General features: G+C 36.9%; 1 protein-coding gene across 1 annotated transcript in view; it reads left to right on the top strand.

Moving 5' to 3' along the window:
* CDK14 (cyclin dependent kinase 14) overlaps positions 1-16,477 on the top strand; it is a gene marked incomplete at its 3' end in the record, with an annotated part of 228,221 nt that overhangs the window by 130,370 nt on the left and 81,374 nt on the right. Inside the window, exon 6 of the mRNA XM_026074401.1 lies at positions 8,763-8,857. Within this exon, the coding sequence (XP_025930186.1) occupies positions 8,763-8,857 (95 nt within the window). The remainder of the gene's footprint in view (positions 1-8,762; positions 8,858-16,477) is intronic.

Genomic DNA, 16,477 nt, shown 5'->3' with positions numbered 1-16,477 from the left:
AATACTTTTCCTGTAACTAGTCAATGTCATTCTCCTTTCCATCGCGAAACAGTAAACCTTACTTTCACTGTGATTGATTTTTGTTTACTAAAATGTTTGTTTAAAAAGCATTGCTAGTTTGCTATTTTCTTTCTTTAACCTCTAAATCATTCCCTAAGAGCCAAAATGATGCTGTGCTGGTTGCAGCATTGCTCTCCTGCTGTTGGAGGAGAGGCGTGTTGCTTCTCACCCACCCAGAAACATGATACTGATGGGATCCTTTGAAGGCTTCTGTCTTGCTCCCTTTTTGAAAAATAGCAAGACATATGCCACAAGCCTTTTTTTCCTGCAGCCTAAAGTGTATGCTGACAAAAAGAATTCATTCTGCTTTTCATGCAATGTTTTTGCTGGAGGAAATGCCTCCCTGAGAAATATAGCAAAAGTAGGGATTTTTTACAAATAATTTTTGTGTAGAGTTCCTCATTTGTAAGTAGTGGATAAAATATCCTGTTAGGCAACTGAGTTTCATATTAATAAAATTAAGTTGTTTCTTTCCTAGGAATCCTTCCTATTTTGTACAAAAAGATGATTCATTGTGTGTATATAGAGTTTAGTGATTTCTTGTCACACTTAATACAGTGGGGAAAAATCAGTAGCAAAACTCGCTTTGACTGCTGCAAGGAAAGAATTTCATTGCTGGTACTCAGTTATTTCATGCTTTAATTATATTGTTTTAGAACATATAATACTAGTATTGCACATATACCATTTACACTAGAAGATCTTTATTATGACTGCAAAGTCAATCATTCAGAAGTTGACAGAATTAAGTTTGCCTGTGCAAACTTAATTTGGTCCCTGTACTGGCACAGTGCTATTCGTTCTTTAATTACACAATAGTACCATGTTTGCTCCCACCATGTGATCTCTGCTTGTGTCAGAAGATGAATGATGAATTTGGTTTTGTTTTCTTCTTGATGTGCAGCGCTAGCTCTATGCACCTACTGTGCATTATTAAAACACAGCTGTTTTTGAGATTTTCTAGAACACTCATCACAGTAATCTTAGTACTTAACAAATATTTGTTGATCTCAGCACCCCATCTGTTGAGAATTCTTTTAAATGATAGTTTTGAGATGTTCTCTGATTTTCAAAGTATTTGTGGATAATATCAATATACTGTGTGGTTGGGGTTCTATAATAATTGTGTGCACTCAGTGGTTCTGATAGCTTCAGACCTTGTTTCATGACTGACGTGTCCAGAAAATGAGGAACATTGCGATGATCTCTTGGCTTGAGTAACTTAGCATAATGTTCAGCTAGTGGTAGAGGAAAAGGTAAAAATAGGGTTGATTTTCTTCTGACGTGATCCTTGTGGACCTTTCAGCTTCTCTGATGATTTGGCAAGGCCCTGCAGGAAGCAATGTGCCTTGCTGCTGAAGCTGAGCACATTGCTGGATCAAGTTCAGATGTGGTCCTGTACAAAAATAAGATTTAAACAACCACATCTTCCACTTGTGGAGAAAGCAGAAGAGCTGGGACCAATTCATGGGTACAGACACACAAACCAGTCACTGTAGGGTTCGTTGGACTGTGAACTTACTGTCAAAATGCAAGATAAATGTAGGATAGTTAATACCTCAGTGAAGCAGCTGGTGGGCTGAAAACTAATACCCTAGCTTACCTCATAGTGACGTGGCACTCTTTATTTTAATTTAGATTTTTGTTTATGTAGCTTTCTAAGTGTTTGGAAAAGCAAATTGAAAACCATGTTCCATTTTATGATGTTATATCTGCAGTCCTGTGTTTCATCATCGTATTTGGAAGCTTGAGATCTCATAGAGATGTGGGCTGCTTGAAGTGAAATATTAGCTGGTAGCTGTGATAGGTTGCTTCTATCTGTGGACTGAAATTAGAAGGGAATGAGAAAAACTGCCAGGTATTTGAATTGCTACCTGCTGAAAGCAGAAGGATGATAATGTATGGGAATCTTGATTTCTGATATGGACTGAAGTGGAGAATATGCTCTAGTTTCTCTAGACTCGTTTCCTTCACCCAAAGCACAAATACTTGTCCATCCTGTGCTCCACAGTCTGTCCCTTTTTCGTTGTTTACTCACTCTCACTTCATATTTCCTGTATTTTCCAACCTCCATAGGCTGTTCAGTTGTCCTGTGGCTTTTGTTTCTGTTTACCCAGCCATCCTAGCTTCCAGTGTGAATCATAACCTCTCATGCAGTCTCCCCTTGTCTGTGCTCCTCTTTCCTTTCATATTTCTGATACTCAATTCTGGTATCTTTCCTGGCGCAGTCTGGGTCTCCTGCCTCCGTTTGTATCCAGTGCCCTTGTCATTCTCAGTCCATGCCTTTGTCCGGTTAGTCTGTCTTCTCTCCGTCAACATTCTGTGGTCCCAAGGGTCTTTTCCCAACTTTTGCTCCTTCTCCCACAGGCTTGCTCTTAACCCTTTTAGATTTAAATCAGGCCATTGCATAGTTCCATACTGTCTGCAGCATAGTTTACATAGGCAAATACTTAGAATCAATCTGACTCAAAGAGGTGATTTCAAAAGCTTATAACTTGACTGCATTTAGAGGGTTTTCATGGAGATGGCCAAATGTATATTCCTGTTTTAAAGGCCCCCGTGTTTCCAGTTTTCAAGTATCTACCCCAAAACATTGGGTTTACAGAGTTTTTTCAAGGGAAAAGTTACTTGGTATGTTACATAAGATATTACTAAAGCCTATTTTTTGAGAAACAAAGGAACTATTTATGTTGGAAACTAAGGCTGATAGACAGATATGTGAAAACTTTGTCTGAAATTCAGCAAAATAACAAGGGGCTGATAACAACAGCTTATAACGCAACGGTGACTGCTTTATTAGCAGGTAGTGCTACTAGCTCCAGTTATAGTGTGCATGCATAAAAAGGTAATAGAAGCATACCTGCTTTGACTTGCTTGTATACACTGTAGAGATGTTTCCTGCACCCAATGACATATTTTTGATTTAGACAGTTTCTTCCTCTTGAATATTGAAATGGACAGTGAAGGCAAGATATGACTGGCTGCTACAAGATGAGTAGCATATGACTGTGTTTTTCCATGAGAGTCTGGTTTTAATAGGCTAATGCCTCATTATTTTTAACCTCCATCTGTACTTGTGTCTGGAGAACATAGTGAAAAATACACAATGCATAAATTTAAATCTAGCATATAATGAAAAGGTCATTCAGTTCAGATGGCAGCAGTCTTCTGTATATGTTTTAGAATAATATGCTGTAGTGTTTTTCAGAGTTTATCTGGTCAGTCCTTCCAATGCATCATTCCAGTTCAACAGGTGTAGAGCTTTCAAGCAAGTTTGTGACTTGCCTTTTGCTTAGGGGACTACAACTGTAGTGAGAAGAACCTCTTAAGGGGCCTGTATGTTGTTATATGTGCTCTTTTCCTGTATTGCTTGTTTTATAATATACTATACTTCCAAGTAGGAGCAACAAGAAGGATTTTCACAAGTAAAAATGTACTTGGTTAAAAGATCAGCCCACTGATGTGTCGGACTGAATTTGAGCCTGACTGAGGAATAGGTTCATCTAATGTGATCCTATGGTCCCTTCAGCAAAGCAGCCTACAGTTGAAGGGCTAGCAGATCCTTTCCTACAAGAATCTGAGACACTGTGCAGTTCCTTAATGCCAGACTGTCATTTTTTGACTTAATGAAAGCTAGAATAAGGGTCATCTGTTAAAATCTAGACAAGGCAGCATGAGGTTGGAATGGGCTGTAAAAAAGGTAATTCACCTAAGCCTATGTAATAACCAAATTGAAAGATTTGTTGCTTTTTCTATTCTTCCTGTAGCCCACAGATTCATTTAAAATTTGTTAAGTTTCTCTAATAAAAATCTGTCAAAGTTGAACAATGACCTATATCCTTATTGCATTGTGTCTGCTAAGATAAGAGGGGACGCTGACTAATTCTGTGCATTTATCAACTCTAAAATCCATTACTTGGGACATTACAAATAATAATCATTCTGCAGAATATATCCTGTGGTGAGAACATGAGAAGTTTGTGGTCAGTGTGGTCTTAAGGAGGATGTATAATTTTCACCAAACTGAATCTTGTCATATTAGGGTTGTACGAAAATGAAGCTATTTGCTCTTAGTAAATTATTTCAGATGGATGGACTGAAAAATGGTGGAAGGTAGATCTAAGTACTGCATTTCTGAGGAGGAAATTTCTGCACAGTTGCTTCTGCAGAAACAGTGCAGAGTGCTGAATTCCTGACCCTGCCTTATAATTTGAAGTAAACTTTGCACATAGAAAGTCCTGCTGTGTGGGAAGTAGTTGGATGAGAAGCCTAGGGGACATTCTGCTGAGAGGCCAAATTTTAAAAATTGCTATAAAAGATGTGTAGATTGAAACATAAGTTCCTAGGAAGGGGAGCAGAACTTCCATAATATGTGTGGGGAACCAAAAATATTTGGGTATGCTTGTTCTAAAGACATGATGAGGAAAAAAGCTATGCATGTTGCTAAAAAGACTAAAATGTCTTTAGTCTAAAGACTAAAAATGTTTTTCTAGGAGAGCTCAGAATAAAGAGACTGAACCCAAGTGTTCATGAGAAGAAGCTGGCGCTCTGTCAGAGAGCACCAGTGCGTCTGCAGAATGTGACAAGTCACAGAATTTTACAGATAGGCTGTTTGGCTCCAAAACACAAGCAGTTACTTTCTTGGTAATACTGACTAGAACCTGCATGGTTTGATGTTTCAGAAATTAAACAGGGCAACAAAGATCTGTGGTTATATTAACAATATTAGATAGGTGCAAACTGACATGATATGCTGTCTTCAAGAATAAAACTCTACTAATGAGAGATGTCCTCCTAGAGTAATAGTAAGGATAGTGAAAAATGGTGAACAAAGCATGTGAGAAGCACCAAAGAGTTCACTGAGATAGTGCTCACTGGTGTGTGATAAGCCCCAGAGGGCACCTGGACTATATGCAAAGGAAAGCAGGCAATTTCATAGCTATATTTTCTGGAAGAATGATGGGAATATCACAGCCTTTGCTTGTAGTAGGTAATCTGAAAGAGAGCATCAGCAGCAGTTGTGTATCAGTGTGGATATTAACAGCATGAGGGTTGAGTTCTCTTACTACTGAGAAAAGTTTCAAGGCCACTGAAATATCAGACCACTTGGAGAGCAGAAGTGATTCTTTCATCTATGGCCACAGTGGAGATAGGTGGTTTTTCAGTAGGTGAGAACAAGATGATAGTCAAGAATTGCAAGACTGAATTAATTGTGGTAGGATGTTCCAAGCATCGTCATTAATGTTGCATCTTAGTGTACTTCCCATGTCCTAAAGGAATACCTTTGTTAGCACTGTTCGTGAAATGTTTTTCTTGCCTTATGTGGCCTGGGAGTAGATAGTAATAGTTACTTCTGTTGACTTTGACATAGAGCTTTGAAATGTTAAATCATGGACATGTCTGAATGATCTTTTTCAGAGAGCTGTACTGCTCCTGCTTCACTCCAAGCCTTCTAGAGGGAAGTCAAGGCTGATCAGAAAGTCACCAGGCTTTGTTCATGGAGTGTCAGGCTTGAGCTGATGCTGTAAATCCTGCAGAGGGCAAAGCACCGTTTTGCTGATACTGCTGAGGTTTTGAATAAGAGTCAGCTGCTGTCCGTCTGAGTTGGTTTCCTTGAGGAGTGAGCATACTTTAGAACCCAGTTCATCTGAGGACAGCAAAAAACTCCTTGACCAACAGAAGCAGTAAGGCAGCTTGTCGGGAGTTCTTAAGAGATGCAAATAATGACAGCATCCTCTGGCTGGAGGGAGAAATCTGTGGTGCTTGTTCAGGCAAATGCAATGTGTTTCCTCTAGGTATGCAAAAATAGATATTAGCTCTTCATGGAGAAGTGCTCAGCATTGGTACTTTCAGTGGCTCAGGTCATGAACTTCTATACCAGTCACAGAAACAATCATCTTGAATGTCAGTAACTGTTGAAATATGTCTCTAATTCCTCTACCCTGGTCTTTTTTATTGTTAGAATTTTCTTTAAGAGAATGTGCAAACATATTTGACAGATCAAGCACGTATCCATTCAGATGCATATAATATTTTGTCCAAAGAGTTTTTAAAAAGCATTTTAGCATCATGTGCTACTCTGCCTCCTCAAAACTCTTTGGGGAAATGAATTAAAACTGCCTCCATCTGTTTACCTTGCATCTAATGCAGAGAGGAAAAAAAAAAAAGAATTTCAGCAATATTGAAGTAACGTTATATAATTCTGTTTTTAAAACTACATGCTAAGCTTATAGTGCATACTGGTATGTTTTCTCCACCTTTGTGATTTGCTGAAATGCTTTTTCAACAATATTTAGTATTTTTATCATGTCACCAGTTAGTCTGGATTTGTCACAATGTGAATTGATAGCAGAATTGGTTCTTGCTTCCACAGTGTGAAATTAGTACAATTAAGAAGATTTTGCTTTCTGTGCTATATTATTTAATGTATTTCACAGGGACTAATGGAGAAGACAGTGATCTGAGCCTTCAGGTGATGTTTTGTTCTTCTTGTAATATATGGCAGATACTGAATATTGAGGGGAGGAAAGCTGTAAAAGGGAGAATTGGCTATTAGAGAAGATAAATAAGAGGTAAGATTTGGGGAGGGGAATGAAGAGGAAAGACAGTATTTGCAAAGACCTCAGGGTAAGCAGCTTTCAGTGTACTGTTTAAGCTTTAATGACCCATATACAGATTTTAGCAACAAAGTAATGGCCAACTAGAGGAATTAAAGTCCTGAGGCAATGGTCTGAACAGCAAAGGCTGACAGAGGTCATAATTACTATTACAATTTTATAAGGACTCTACTAGGACATGGATTTTTTATGTTTCCAGTCTCCCTGCATGTATGGTCTCTTGAAAAGATTTGAGGGAAGAATTGTTAAAAGTTCAGTTACTGTATGCGGACTGTTCTCAGTGTTTCCCCAGATTAAAAGATCTTGTTTCTGGTAGATGGCATCTTTTAGAATAGTTGTTGTAATTGTCTGTCATTTGTATCCATACCTCTTTCAGTAACATTCTTTCCACTACTGTCCATTTAAAAGAAACATCCAAATCTCTCTGGGTTTTTACTCCTAGAAAATCTTCAAATTCTAAGATGAGGATACTATGAAAGTTGTGCATGGTTCTTCCTTTTAGAAAATAGCTTCTACTTTATTTGTAGAATGTTAAAAAATACTAGAGATGCACTGATCAAATGTTTACAGAGCGTATTAATATATGTAATAGCTTCTTTAGGACACAGTGGCAACACGTTCAGAGCGTAGAAAGCACTCCTGTGTGCTAACTCTCTGAATAGCATGACTTGTGGAGTGGAGGCCAAAACAAGATCAACCAGGTTGAAGCATTGCCTCATTCCTGGTCATGGAGCTTGCTCTCAGGTTTGGAATCCCATCACCTGTGATATACTTGCTTTGGAGCCATTATATGTGTTTTCCCCTTTGCTGCCTACTACCTTCTGCCTAGTGTAAACTCCAAAGGAGTTACACTACTGTGACTGCTTTTAGAGAAATGCTGATTCAGCTGGATTCCATGTTGCCATTATGTTGCTTTATAGAGTGGTATTACCTTGCCGGATTAATCTTTCAAGGATCAGTATGAGAGGATATTATGTAGTTACCCTAGTGCAAAGCCAGATGCCATAGTCTTGACCCCCGGAGTTACCTGAGTCTCGAGAACCCTTGACAGGACTGCAGTGGATAATTGTGTCCAGGAGGTTCCTTAGTTTCCGTTTTGCACAGCAGTGGAGAGAGACCCATGTTCTGTCTTAAGAGGCTGGGGGTGCAATTTACAGTTTCATTATTTTCTTAGACAAAAGAAGGGCAACAGAAAAATGTTGCACATTATTCACTATGCCACGTATTTGCATGTCTTTGTATCTGTTATTTACTTCACTGTGGTGATTGATAGTCCTGCTTGGATATATGCATGAGATGACAAGGCACCAACGGCAGAATGACATTGGTAACAACACATGGCTTGTCAGCATATATTGCTAAAATATGCTGTATCTTGTGAAACATTAAATATGTATTGTGGTGTGAACATTAAATATGCATTATGGTGCAAAAGAAATTTAGTGAAGGAGATCACCTAGGGGTTCACAAAATAAATCTTTATTTGTCAGTAGTCTGAAAATGTGAGCTGGTGCCATTAAAAAAAAATACAGTGAGAAAACAGAGTTCGTTTATTCTCACTGAATACAAATGATTCCATCAAACCTGTGTGGGCCTTTAGGTTTATGAGAAAGGGGAATTATTGCTTAAAATGATATTCATAGGATAGATGTTGCACTTTGGTTAGAAAGTTGCTCTGTTGTGTTGGATAGGAAAAGGTGAGCTGTTGAAAAACACTATGACTTTTATCTGAGACAAAAATGACCTTTGAGTGTAAAAGAACCTGATATTTGGTTGGTCAGAAGTTAATGATTGATTCACTTAGCAGAGGCTCCTTAAGGGAAGCATCTCTAGCGATAGTTCATTTTGGCCTTGAAGTGAGGTTGAGTTTGACCAACAAGTTTGAGAAAATAGCACTGAATAGGAAGGCATGATTTTCAAAGTGTAGAAGCTCAAGGACATAAAAGATGCTTAAGTACAACTATTGCTGGTCAGGTTATGAATTTCAGATGTCAAATAATCCTCCAAGTCACTAAAAAAATACATGCCAATTAATAGAAAATATTTTGATCTTTTTTAAGATAACATGTATGTTCTGCTTTTCAGCTTCTCTTTTGAAAGGATTGAAACATGCTAACATTGTGCTGCTTCATGACATCATTCACACCAAGGAGACCTTGACACTTGTATTTGAATATGTGGTGAGTAAAGTAATTAATGTTCTGGATATGGTCCAGAATGTATTGAAGTTGATGGAAAAGCTCTCTTTACCTCCAGTGGTCTATGAATCAAGTCAAAATAACCATTTCGTTTCTCCAGTAGAGTGGAGACTGTAAGAGGTGATGCTTTATGTGTGCTAAAAGTGGAAGGCTGGCTGGACTAGGCCAGATTCGGAGGTGGAGAAGTGACTGCTAGAGTTCACTTCAAGCTGGATCATTACTCTGCTTCTTGGTTATATTTTGTTTTTTAGAACATTTTCTTTACTGATGTGGTAGGTAATAATTTTAAAACAAGTGAGGAGAACGTAGATAAGAAGAAATAGGGTTAAAATGCTTAACAGGTAGTTCCTACATCAAAAGAATGTGGCAAGTTAAAATGGCTCTTGTTGCAACTGGCTTGTGCATAGTGTCTGAAAGAAGTCTTTTTATAAGGAACATCAGTAAGAAATGTCTGATGCAGGCAATTTATACTTCATGGATTGTTACTGTTTTTTTTCACCCTGACCAGTGTTTTAGCTACTAATTAAAACTTCAGTTTGCATAGCACATAGTGTAATGATCTAATTGTGTTCAGAATATTACTTTCCAAAGTCTTGGGCTTGAACTCCTAATTAATCTTTTTTAGTTTTCCTAATACAAACATATGGTATTTATGTAGAACTACTTCAGCATTTAGTTGTGAAATTACACAACGTACTATCATAATTAACCTCCCTGTTTTCACAGATGGGCCCAAGAACATGTAGTTTAAGAGAAACAAATGAGTTTAGAGGAGGTTAAATTTTCAATATAATATCTGTTATTGTGTTATAGTCAATAAGACTAAGTACGGTGATTATTAGTTTGGTTTTTAAAATGAGAAATATTCTGACTAATTTTTACTGTGAAGTATGTCCCTACTTGGATGTGTGTGTGCGCATGTGTGTGTTTCTTGGGAGCATGCTTTAATTTTTACAAGATAGTGCACACAACTTCCTGTCTGGAGAAACCATTCACCTTGTCTATTTACACAGAAATGATACATTTTAATAATGTGGATATTCAGCCACTGGAGCCTGCAGAGCAGTTGCATGTATTACTTATTTTCTACCTCAGGTATAAGAACATTAATGCAAATCTAATTCCTTTTCTTTAAATCAGTGATTCTTCTGTCCCTAACTTACAAACTGAATTAGCATAGGAAAAGCCTTGACATTTAATTTCATGTAACAGTCAGTGTAGACTTGCGTAACTTTACATGAATACAATTTGAAGTCCTTTTATCAGTGACTGCATTTAGCTGTATTCATCAGAACTGGTTGAGAAATATAAATTTTATATATATATAGTATATATATATATAATATAAATATAAATAATAAAATATATTTCTGCCTAAAACAGATTTTTTACCTATTATGTTAATGTCAAACTTTCGGATTTTACATTCAGTGGTAGTATTTACAAACTGTGTTTGTAAATACACTCTTAACCATGTGTTATTATATCATGTTGCTGTCCTTCATAAACACAGGCACAGACTAAACTTCATGCACTTGAATTCACTTAGCTATTTGTTTCTAAATGAGGTGCTTTTGGGATCATCCCTATTGATGTTACATGTTTTTATTACTACCATATTTGGTAGATGTTGAAGATGTTGCAGGATCTTGCAGTGTTGAGACTGTGTTTATCACTTATTGAGAAATAATATGAAAAAATATGTTCACCAAAAGTTTCTAGCATGTGGTTCAAGCAGCATTTTAGCATTTTGGTTGGTGGACAGTCCTCAAAGTGGTGTTCGGGAAGAAGGGGAGGGATGCTTAGTTCTCTGTAACAACGCTATGGAATATGTCTTAATGGCTCTGTAGCTCCTACCTATTCTTTGAGATGACAGAATTGCTTAACAAAAATCTGTTTTCATTGTTACCTAATTGCCAAGTTATGGGTTGATCAGAGAGATAATGCTGTCTGATGATGCTTAATGCTTAAGATAGTCCATGTAATCCAAACTGAACTCTTGTGCATTTGCATGATACTACAGTTCTTAACTGAGTGTTCACAGTGTCCTTTTTTGTTCTCTTTGTCAAAGAACTGTCTCATTCATTACAGAGCACGAATGTTTAGAAGCAAAAATGAAAGTTGCCCATTTAAATCTACAAATTTTGGCTGGTTGACTGTACAGTCTAGCTTAATAATTGATATTACAGAGCTGGATATCTGTAATGTCTGGCTTGATTTTCAAACACCTGTACACGGTTTAATTCAATAAAATGAGTGATGCAGCTGAAATCAGTAGAAATATTCATGCAAATAAACTTGCACACTAGCACACATTTTTGAAGGACTGAGGCATAACAAACTTAAAGGGAGTTGAACTTGATCTGTTTCCTAAAAGTGACTTTGTAGAGCTAATATACTATAGTCATGAAGCACTACTGGCCATTTCAAACATAATAAGAATCTTCTGAGTAAGATGTCATAATTAGATGAGGGGTGAACAGTTAGTAATCCCAAAGAGTTCTCAGAAAATGGAAACTTCAGGTCGCTAGGTTGGTGATGATTCCATTGGGAAATGAATACTGATGAAGTATCGTAGCTTCTCAAAGATGTTCCGTTTCAGCATTGACCCTGAAAGAGTAGAATGAAATTTAATTTCGTGTAGCACCTTTCATTGCAAAATGCATTACAGTAATAAGTTAAAAGCTGAAAGCAGAGTATCTCTGAAAGGAAACATGGCAATGATTATATTCTCTGGGTGCCTCAGATTAGAAATTGTTTTATATGGAAGCCTGTAATGTGAATATATATGAAAAAACTTTTTAAATTTAACCTTGGTGGTCACCAGAAACAAGAAAAATCAATCTTCTTTAAAAATCTTACCTGACAATTGAAAAGCAGGAGAAGAATTTCACTTTCCATATAAACATTTTGGTATAGTATGTGAAGCTATATGTTTCTGTGCAAGAAGAAAGGTGGATTTGCTCCTTGTCAATGAAAGAATTAAATTGAAAATAGTTTAGTATATACCGTACCTTATTAGTAGAGCATAATTTCATTGTGTGCATTGGTAACTCTTATATCAGCTATTTATGATTATTGTTGGTTGCTCAAGCCTACTGAAAAGGAGGCTGAAAATGGAATTTTGTCACTGGATGACTGAGAACTGTTGCTCATCACATGAATAGCTTTGAGGATGAGCTACTTGGAATCACCTCTTCGAAACCTGAAGGGTTGATGTAGTTTTTCATCTATGAATGATAGAGAAAACAGTTTCTGTATAGATAATTGTACCTGGGGTATGCTATACCAGACTTGAAAACAAAATGTGACATTTTGGCACATTTTGTATGTGGCACCTGAGACTGCAAAGACTTCCAAATAGAAAAGGTCTATTCAGCTTTACAGTTCAATAGAGGAGTACGACCGGTCACTTAAGGTTTTTTCCCCTCCTCTCCAAGCTCTGTTTAGGTATTAGCTTGTGTGACCTTATGTATATGCCAGCTGTAGAAAACTGCAAGTGTCACTAATATAACCAGCTTTGCCTTAGGAAATGATGAATTTGCAGGTGAGATCTGAGGCATATTGACAGAGATTTTTTTGAAGATGGCTTCACATCTGTTCTTTGTAAAAATAATCATTAGCTGCTATCATTAGTTTCTTCACTTGTATATTTAAAAGACACTTGTATTTAGAAACAATCGCTTAAAGACAATCCTCAACAATACATATTGCTCCAGGCTTGGCAGAATGKTATGAGGTTTTTAGTATTATGTACAATTATGTAAGTATATTATTATCAATAAATGAACCAGTAACTTGTCCTATACCTGGCATATAAAAGCAAGCTTGTGTAGCAGTACTGTACATTATACTTTCCATATTTATGAACAAGACTTGAAACAAGAACAGATACATTTATAATTGAAAGTATGAGTAATGAGCAATATTATTTCTGCCTCAGCAATAAAAAAGCTCCAAACTAATCTAACAGTGTAATTTAAATCCAAGCATTTCAAATTACCTTCAATTACAAAGATTTTAATCTTTGTGTATGTTTTTCCTTCTTAAAAATTACTTTCCATTAAAGAAGAAAGCTTAATTCTCATTGCTTGATTACAACAGCTAAAAGAGCTTGTTAAACAATGAGATGGCTTAATAAAGTACATTCATTACACTTTTCTTCTATTTCCAGTAGGAGAAAAATAGGTGCAAGTTTCTCGTTTTCATGCTGATTGGTATACTGAGATATATACTATTCATTGGAATTAAGAGTCACAGAGCTAAAGTTTCAAAATTAGATTTTGAGTTTGTCTTTGGACAAGAGCCTTATACAAGAAAATGATTAACTTTACTTAAAAGGATCAAAACTTTTTGCATTGAAAATTTTAAATTTCTTACCAGTTTTGATAACTTGGATCGAAAAGTATTATAGGTCTTCTGCTTATTTTTTAGGAACATATATTGAAACTGAAAGTAGGAGGATGGCATTGCTGGTGTGTTTAAAAACAAACAAACAAACCCAGAAAAACCCCATGTTACTTTAGTGGATGAGAGAGCACCGAAAATTGGTAGAGTCCCAGAGCTGCTGTTGAGCTGTGATCACCAGGATCATTCAGTGGTGCTTGATACCTAGAGAAAATTGGTGGAGCTGAGCTAATGGCATGCATGGGAAGGAGGGATGGGCCTCTTAATCTTTGGGAGAGAGAGTGGAAGTTAGTGGGAAGATGAGCCCTTATTTTGATGTGAGAATGAAATGATGGGACATTTTCTTCAACCTTTTGAGGTTAAGGTGCTTGTCCAACTACAGTAAGCAAAGACTGAGACCTTGTGAAACTTTGCAACAAACCCAAATGCTCCTGCTGCCCTCTTGACAGCCTCCCCTGCTTGTGTGAACTTGCTTTGAGTGCCCCCAGGAAAGAGCAGAGTCTTTGAGGGCACTGGCTCCCAGCCAGAGGAGAAGTGGCACTGGTAGTCTCCATTTGCCTTTGCCAGAGGAGGAATCACTCTCCTGTTAATTTATCCCCTGCCTCGTGACCAAGGTTTGCCGCAAGTCGCGCTACTTAAATTGCAATGAAAAAGACAACCGGTTAAGGCTGAGAGGAAGCAGAGAGAAAGGAAATCCTATATTATTTAGAAAAGGCAGTAAGGGAATACTACTCCTGGGAGGGCCTTGTTTTTCAAGTTTTAATGAGCAGATCTGAGACAGGAGCTGCTGATGTCCAAGTGTAGGTTGGAAATGGAAAAAAGTCAGTTTAAGGAAATGGAGTTTCAGAAGGGTTTTCAGAAGGAAATTGCTTGGTGCTTTGTAAGAGGTAAAGACTGTGCCAAGCATTGGATTAAACAGAAAAGAAGGATCAAAGAAATGTATTTAGAAGCTCAACCACTCCTACTAGGCTAACAAAGTTTTACACAGGGCTAGTGGGAGGAGGAGAGATGTTGCTCAGTTTACCCCATTGTCCTGACTTTGCAGGATCTCACAAATTTTTGTTTTCACTGTGCTCATTCTTCTCTCTCCCTCCGGTACGTAAAATTGGGAAGCTCTATCAAAGCATTGGAAAGTTTCAGAATGACTTCTATTCTGAATGCTTGATTTTGCTAAAGAAAAGTGTCTGCTTTCTGCTTACATCTCTATAAAAATTAGGATTTGTAGTCTCAACATTTCCTTTACTTACTTAACATAAGACCCACCTCTACTCAGCATTCTTTTTTTTTTTGAATAGACTTTTTATTAAGGGTATGTACTTTCTAATGGATGTGTTAACAAGGCTTATCAAGAGTAATAATCCAACAGATTGGTAGGCTGTATGTAACTGAATGTCTATTCTTTGTACATTTTACTAACATTTTTATAAACTTACCAAATATTTAGTTTTGCAACATGTTCCACATCATTTAATAATTAACATCTATTATTTATTCTTCTTTTTATTAAGTATTAATAAGTGCATTCAGTGTAGAGTATTAAAAAAAATCAAAACATGAAAAACATCTAGAGCTAAGCAGGCAGAGGAAACACTGGAAAGCAAGAAAGGTATTCTGTCTACTGGCAGATCTCAGTTACAGTTTTTTCCTGAGCTGCAGTTAGAACATCATAATAGTCCGGCAAAAACACATACGTGAATTGAGACACATACGCCAACGCTAACACTCTACTCAGTACAGGTAAGGCCAAAATGGTAAATTTACACACAAGAAAGACATGAACCAACTAGAGACCTGAGGAGAAAAAGTAACAAGGAAGATTAAGCATCTAGAATAAATAGCTTTTGGAGGAGAAGTCAAACAGAGTAGGGCTTTTTAGGGTAAAAAGAAAGATGAGTTAATTGTAAGCCATTGAATATATTATAGAGAAAGAGAACGATCTATTTCCATGTCCACAGTAAACAGGATAAAGAAGAAAACACTCTTAAATTGCAGCAAGGAAAAGTGAGATTAGATTATAGGAAAGCATTTGTTAATGGTAAGGATAATTAAGCACTGAAGAAGTGACTATGGGGTCATGGTTTCTCTATTACTGGCAGTCCTTAAGAGTAGCTTAGGCAAATAACCAGCGGAATGATGTGTCATTAATAGCAGATAGAGTCAAGCTGGGTTTTTTTGAGGTCCTTTCTGTCTCTATCTTTGTTTTCAACACCTAACTAGGACTACTTGTAGACTTTCAGTGAAGTAAATACATACAGTGGCTTTCCTGTACCGGGAACTGAAGGAAAAAAATGTATGAAAATAAATTTATTTTTACTAGTTTAAACAAAATTAAAAAAAATACCCTGCTAGTTTTAATATTTTCATTTTTTAGTAATTTATTATTTCTGTTATAGATTCCTGGGCAGTTCTACCTTGAGTAATATTCTGGCTGCATCCCACACAAGCCTTATCTTTATTTTCAATAATAAACTAGCATTGTCCAACTCAGTCTGAAGTAAAAAACTGACAGTATCTCAGCTCATACTAGAGATCGTCCACTCTGATTAAACTTTTTTCTCAGGCTTTTTAATAGTATGGGTTGTAACTGCTGTTTAGTTCCTTTTAGAATGAGAAGCTCCAACTTCTCATTCTCTTTAAATCTTCAGTATAAAATTAAAAACTGGTTGTTTAGAGAATGAAACATTTCTAAATACAATTGTACATTTTAAAAATCTGTTTTCCTTCCTGAACTAGCAGGATGTAGCATCATACTAATTGAATCATAGAAAATACACCTAAGAAATCTTCAAAAACAGAAAGTTAGAGGGAGGAATTCTGACAAAATAATAACAAAAAAATCCCCAGAGTCAGGATGAATGACTCCAGGGAATAAATGAAAGAATCAAGTTTCAATGGAATCAACACTTGAAAGAAAAACAGGCCTACTCATTTTTTCTTGTTTTACTACTCTGAGGAAAGAGGATACAATCCACAGAAGCATCATTTTCCTTTTGTCTGCTTTGCAGTCTGACCTGCAATTTTTCCCTATCAAATTTTTATTAATCCTATGGTCGTGCATGGACAGTTGGGGTGCGGAGGCATGGCAGAAAATAATTGCTCAAGCCGCAGTGGAGAGATGCCTACCATAAAGTGCTGAAGCCTTTTAGAGGAAGTGTTTGCACTGCTTTTTTTCCTGCCCTGAAGATGAGATTGTCT

This window comes from Apteryx rowi, unplaced genomic scaffold, assembly GCF_003343035.1.
Source record: "Apteryx rowi isolate R43461 unplaced genomic scaffold, aptRow1 scaffold_388, whole genome shotgun sequence".
NCBI classification, from domain to species: domain Eukaryota; kingdom Metazoa; phylum Chordata; class Aves; order Apterygiformes; family Apterygidae; genus Apteryx; species Apteryx rowi.
This window is presented reverse-complemented; position numbering and strand designations above follow the sequence as displayed.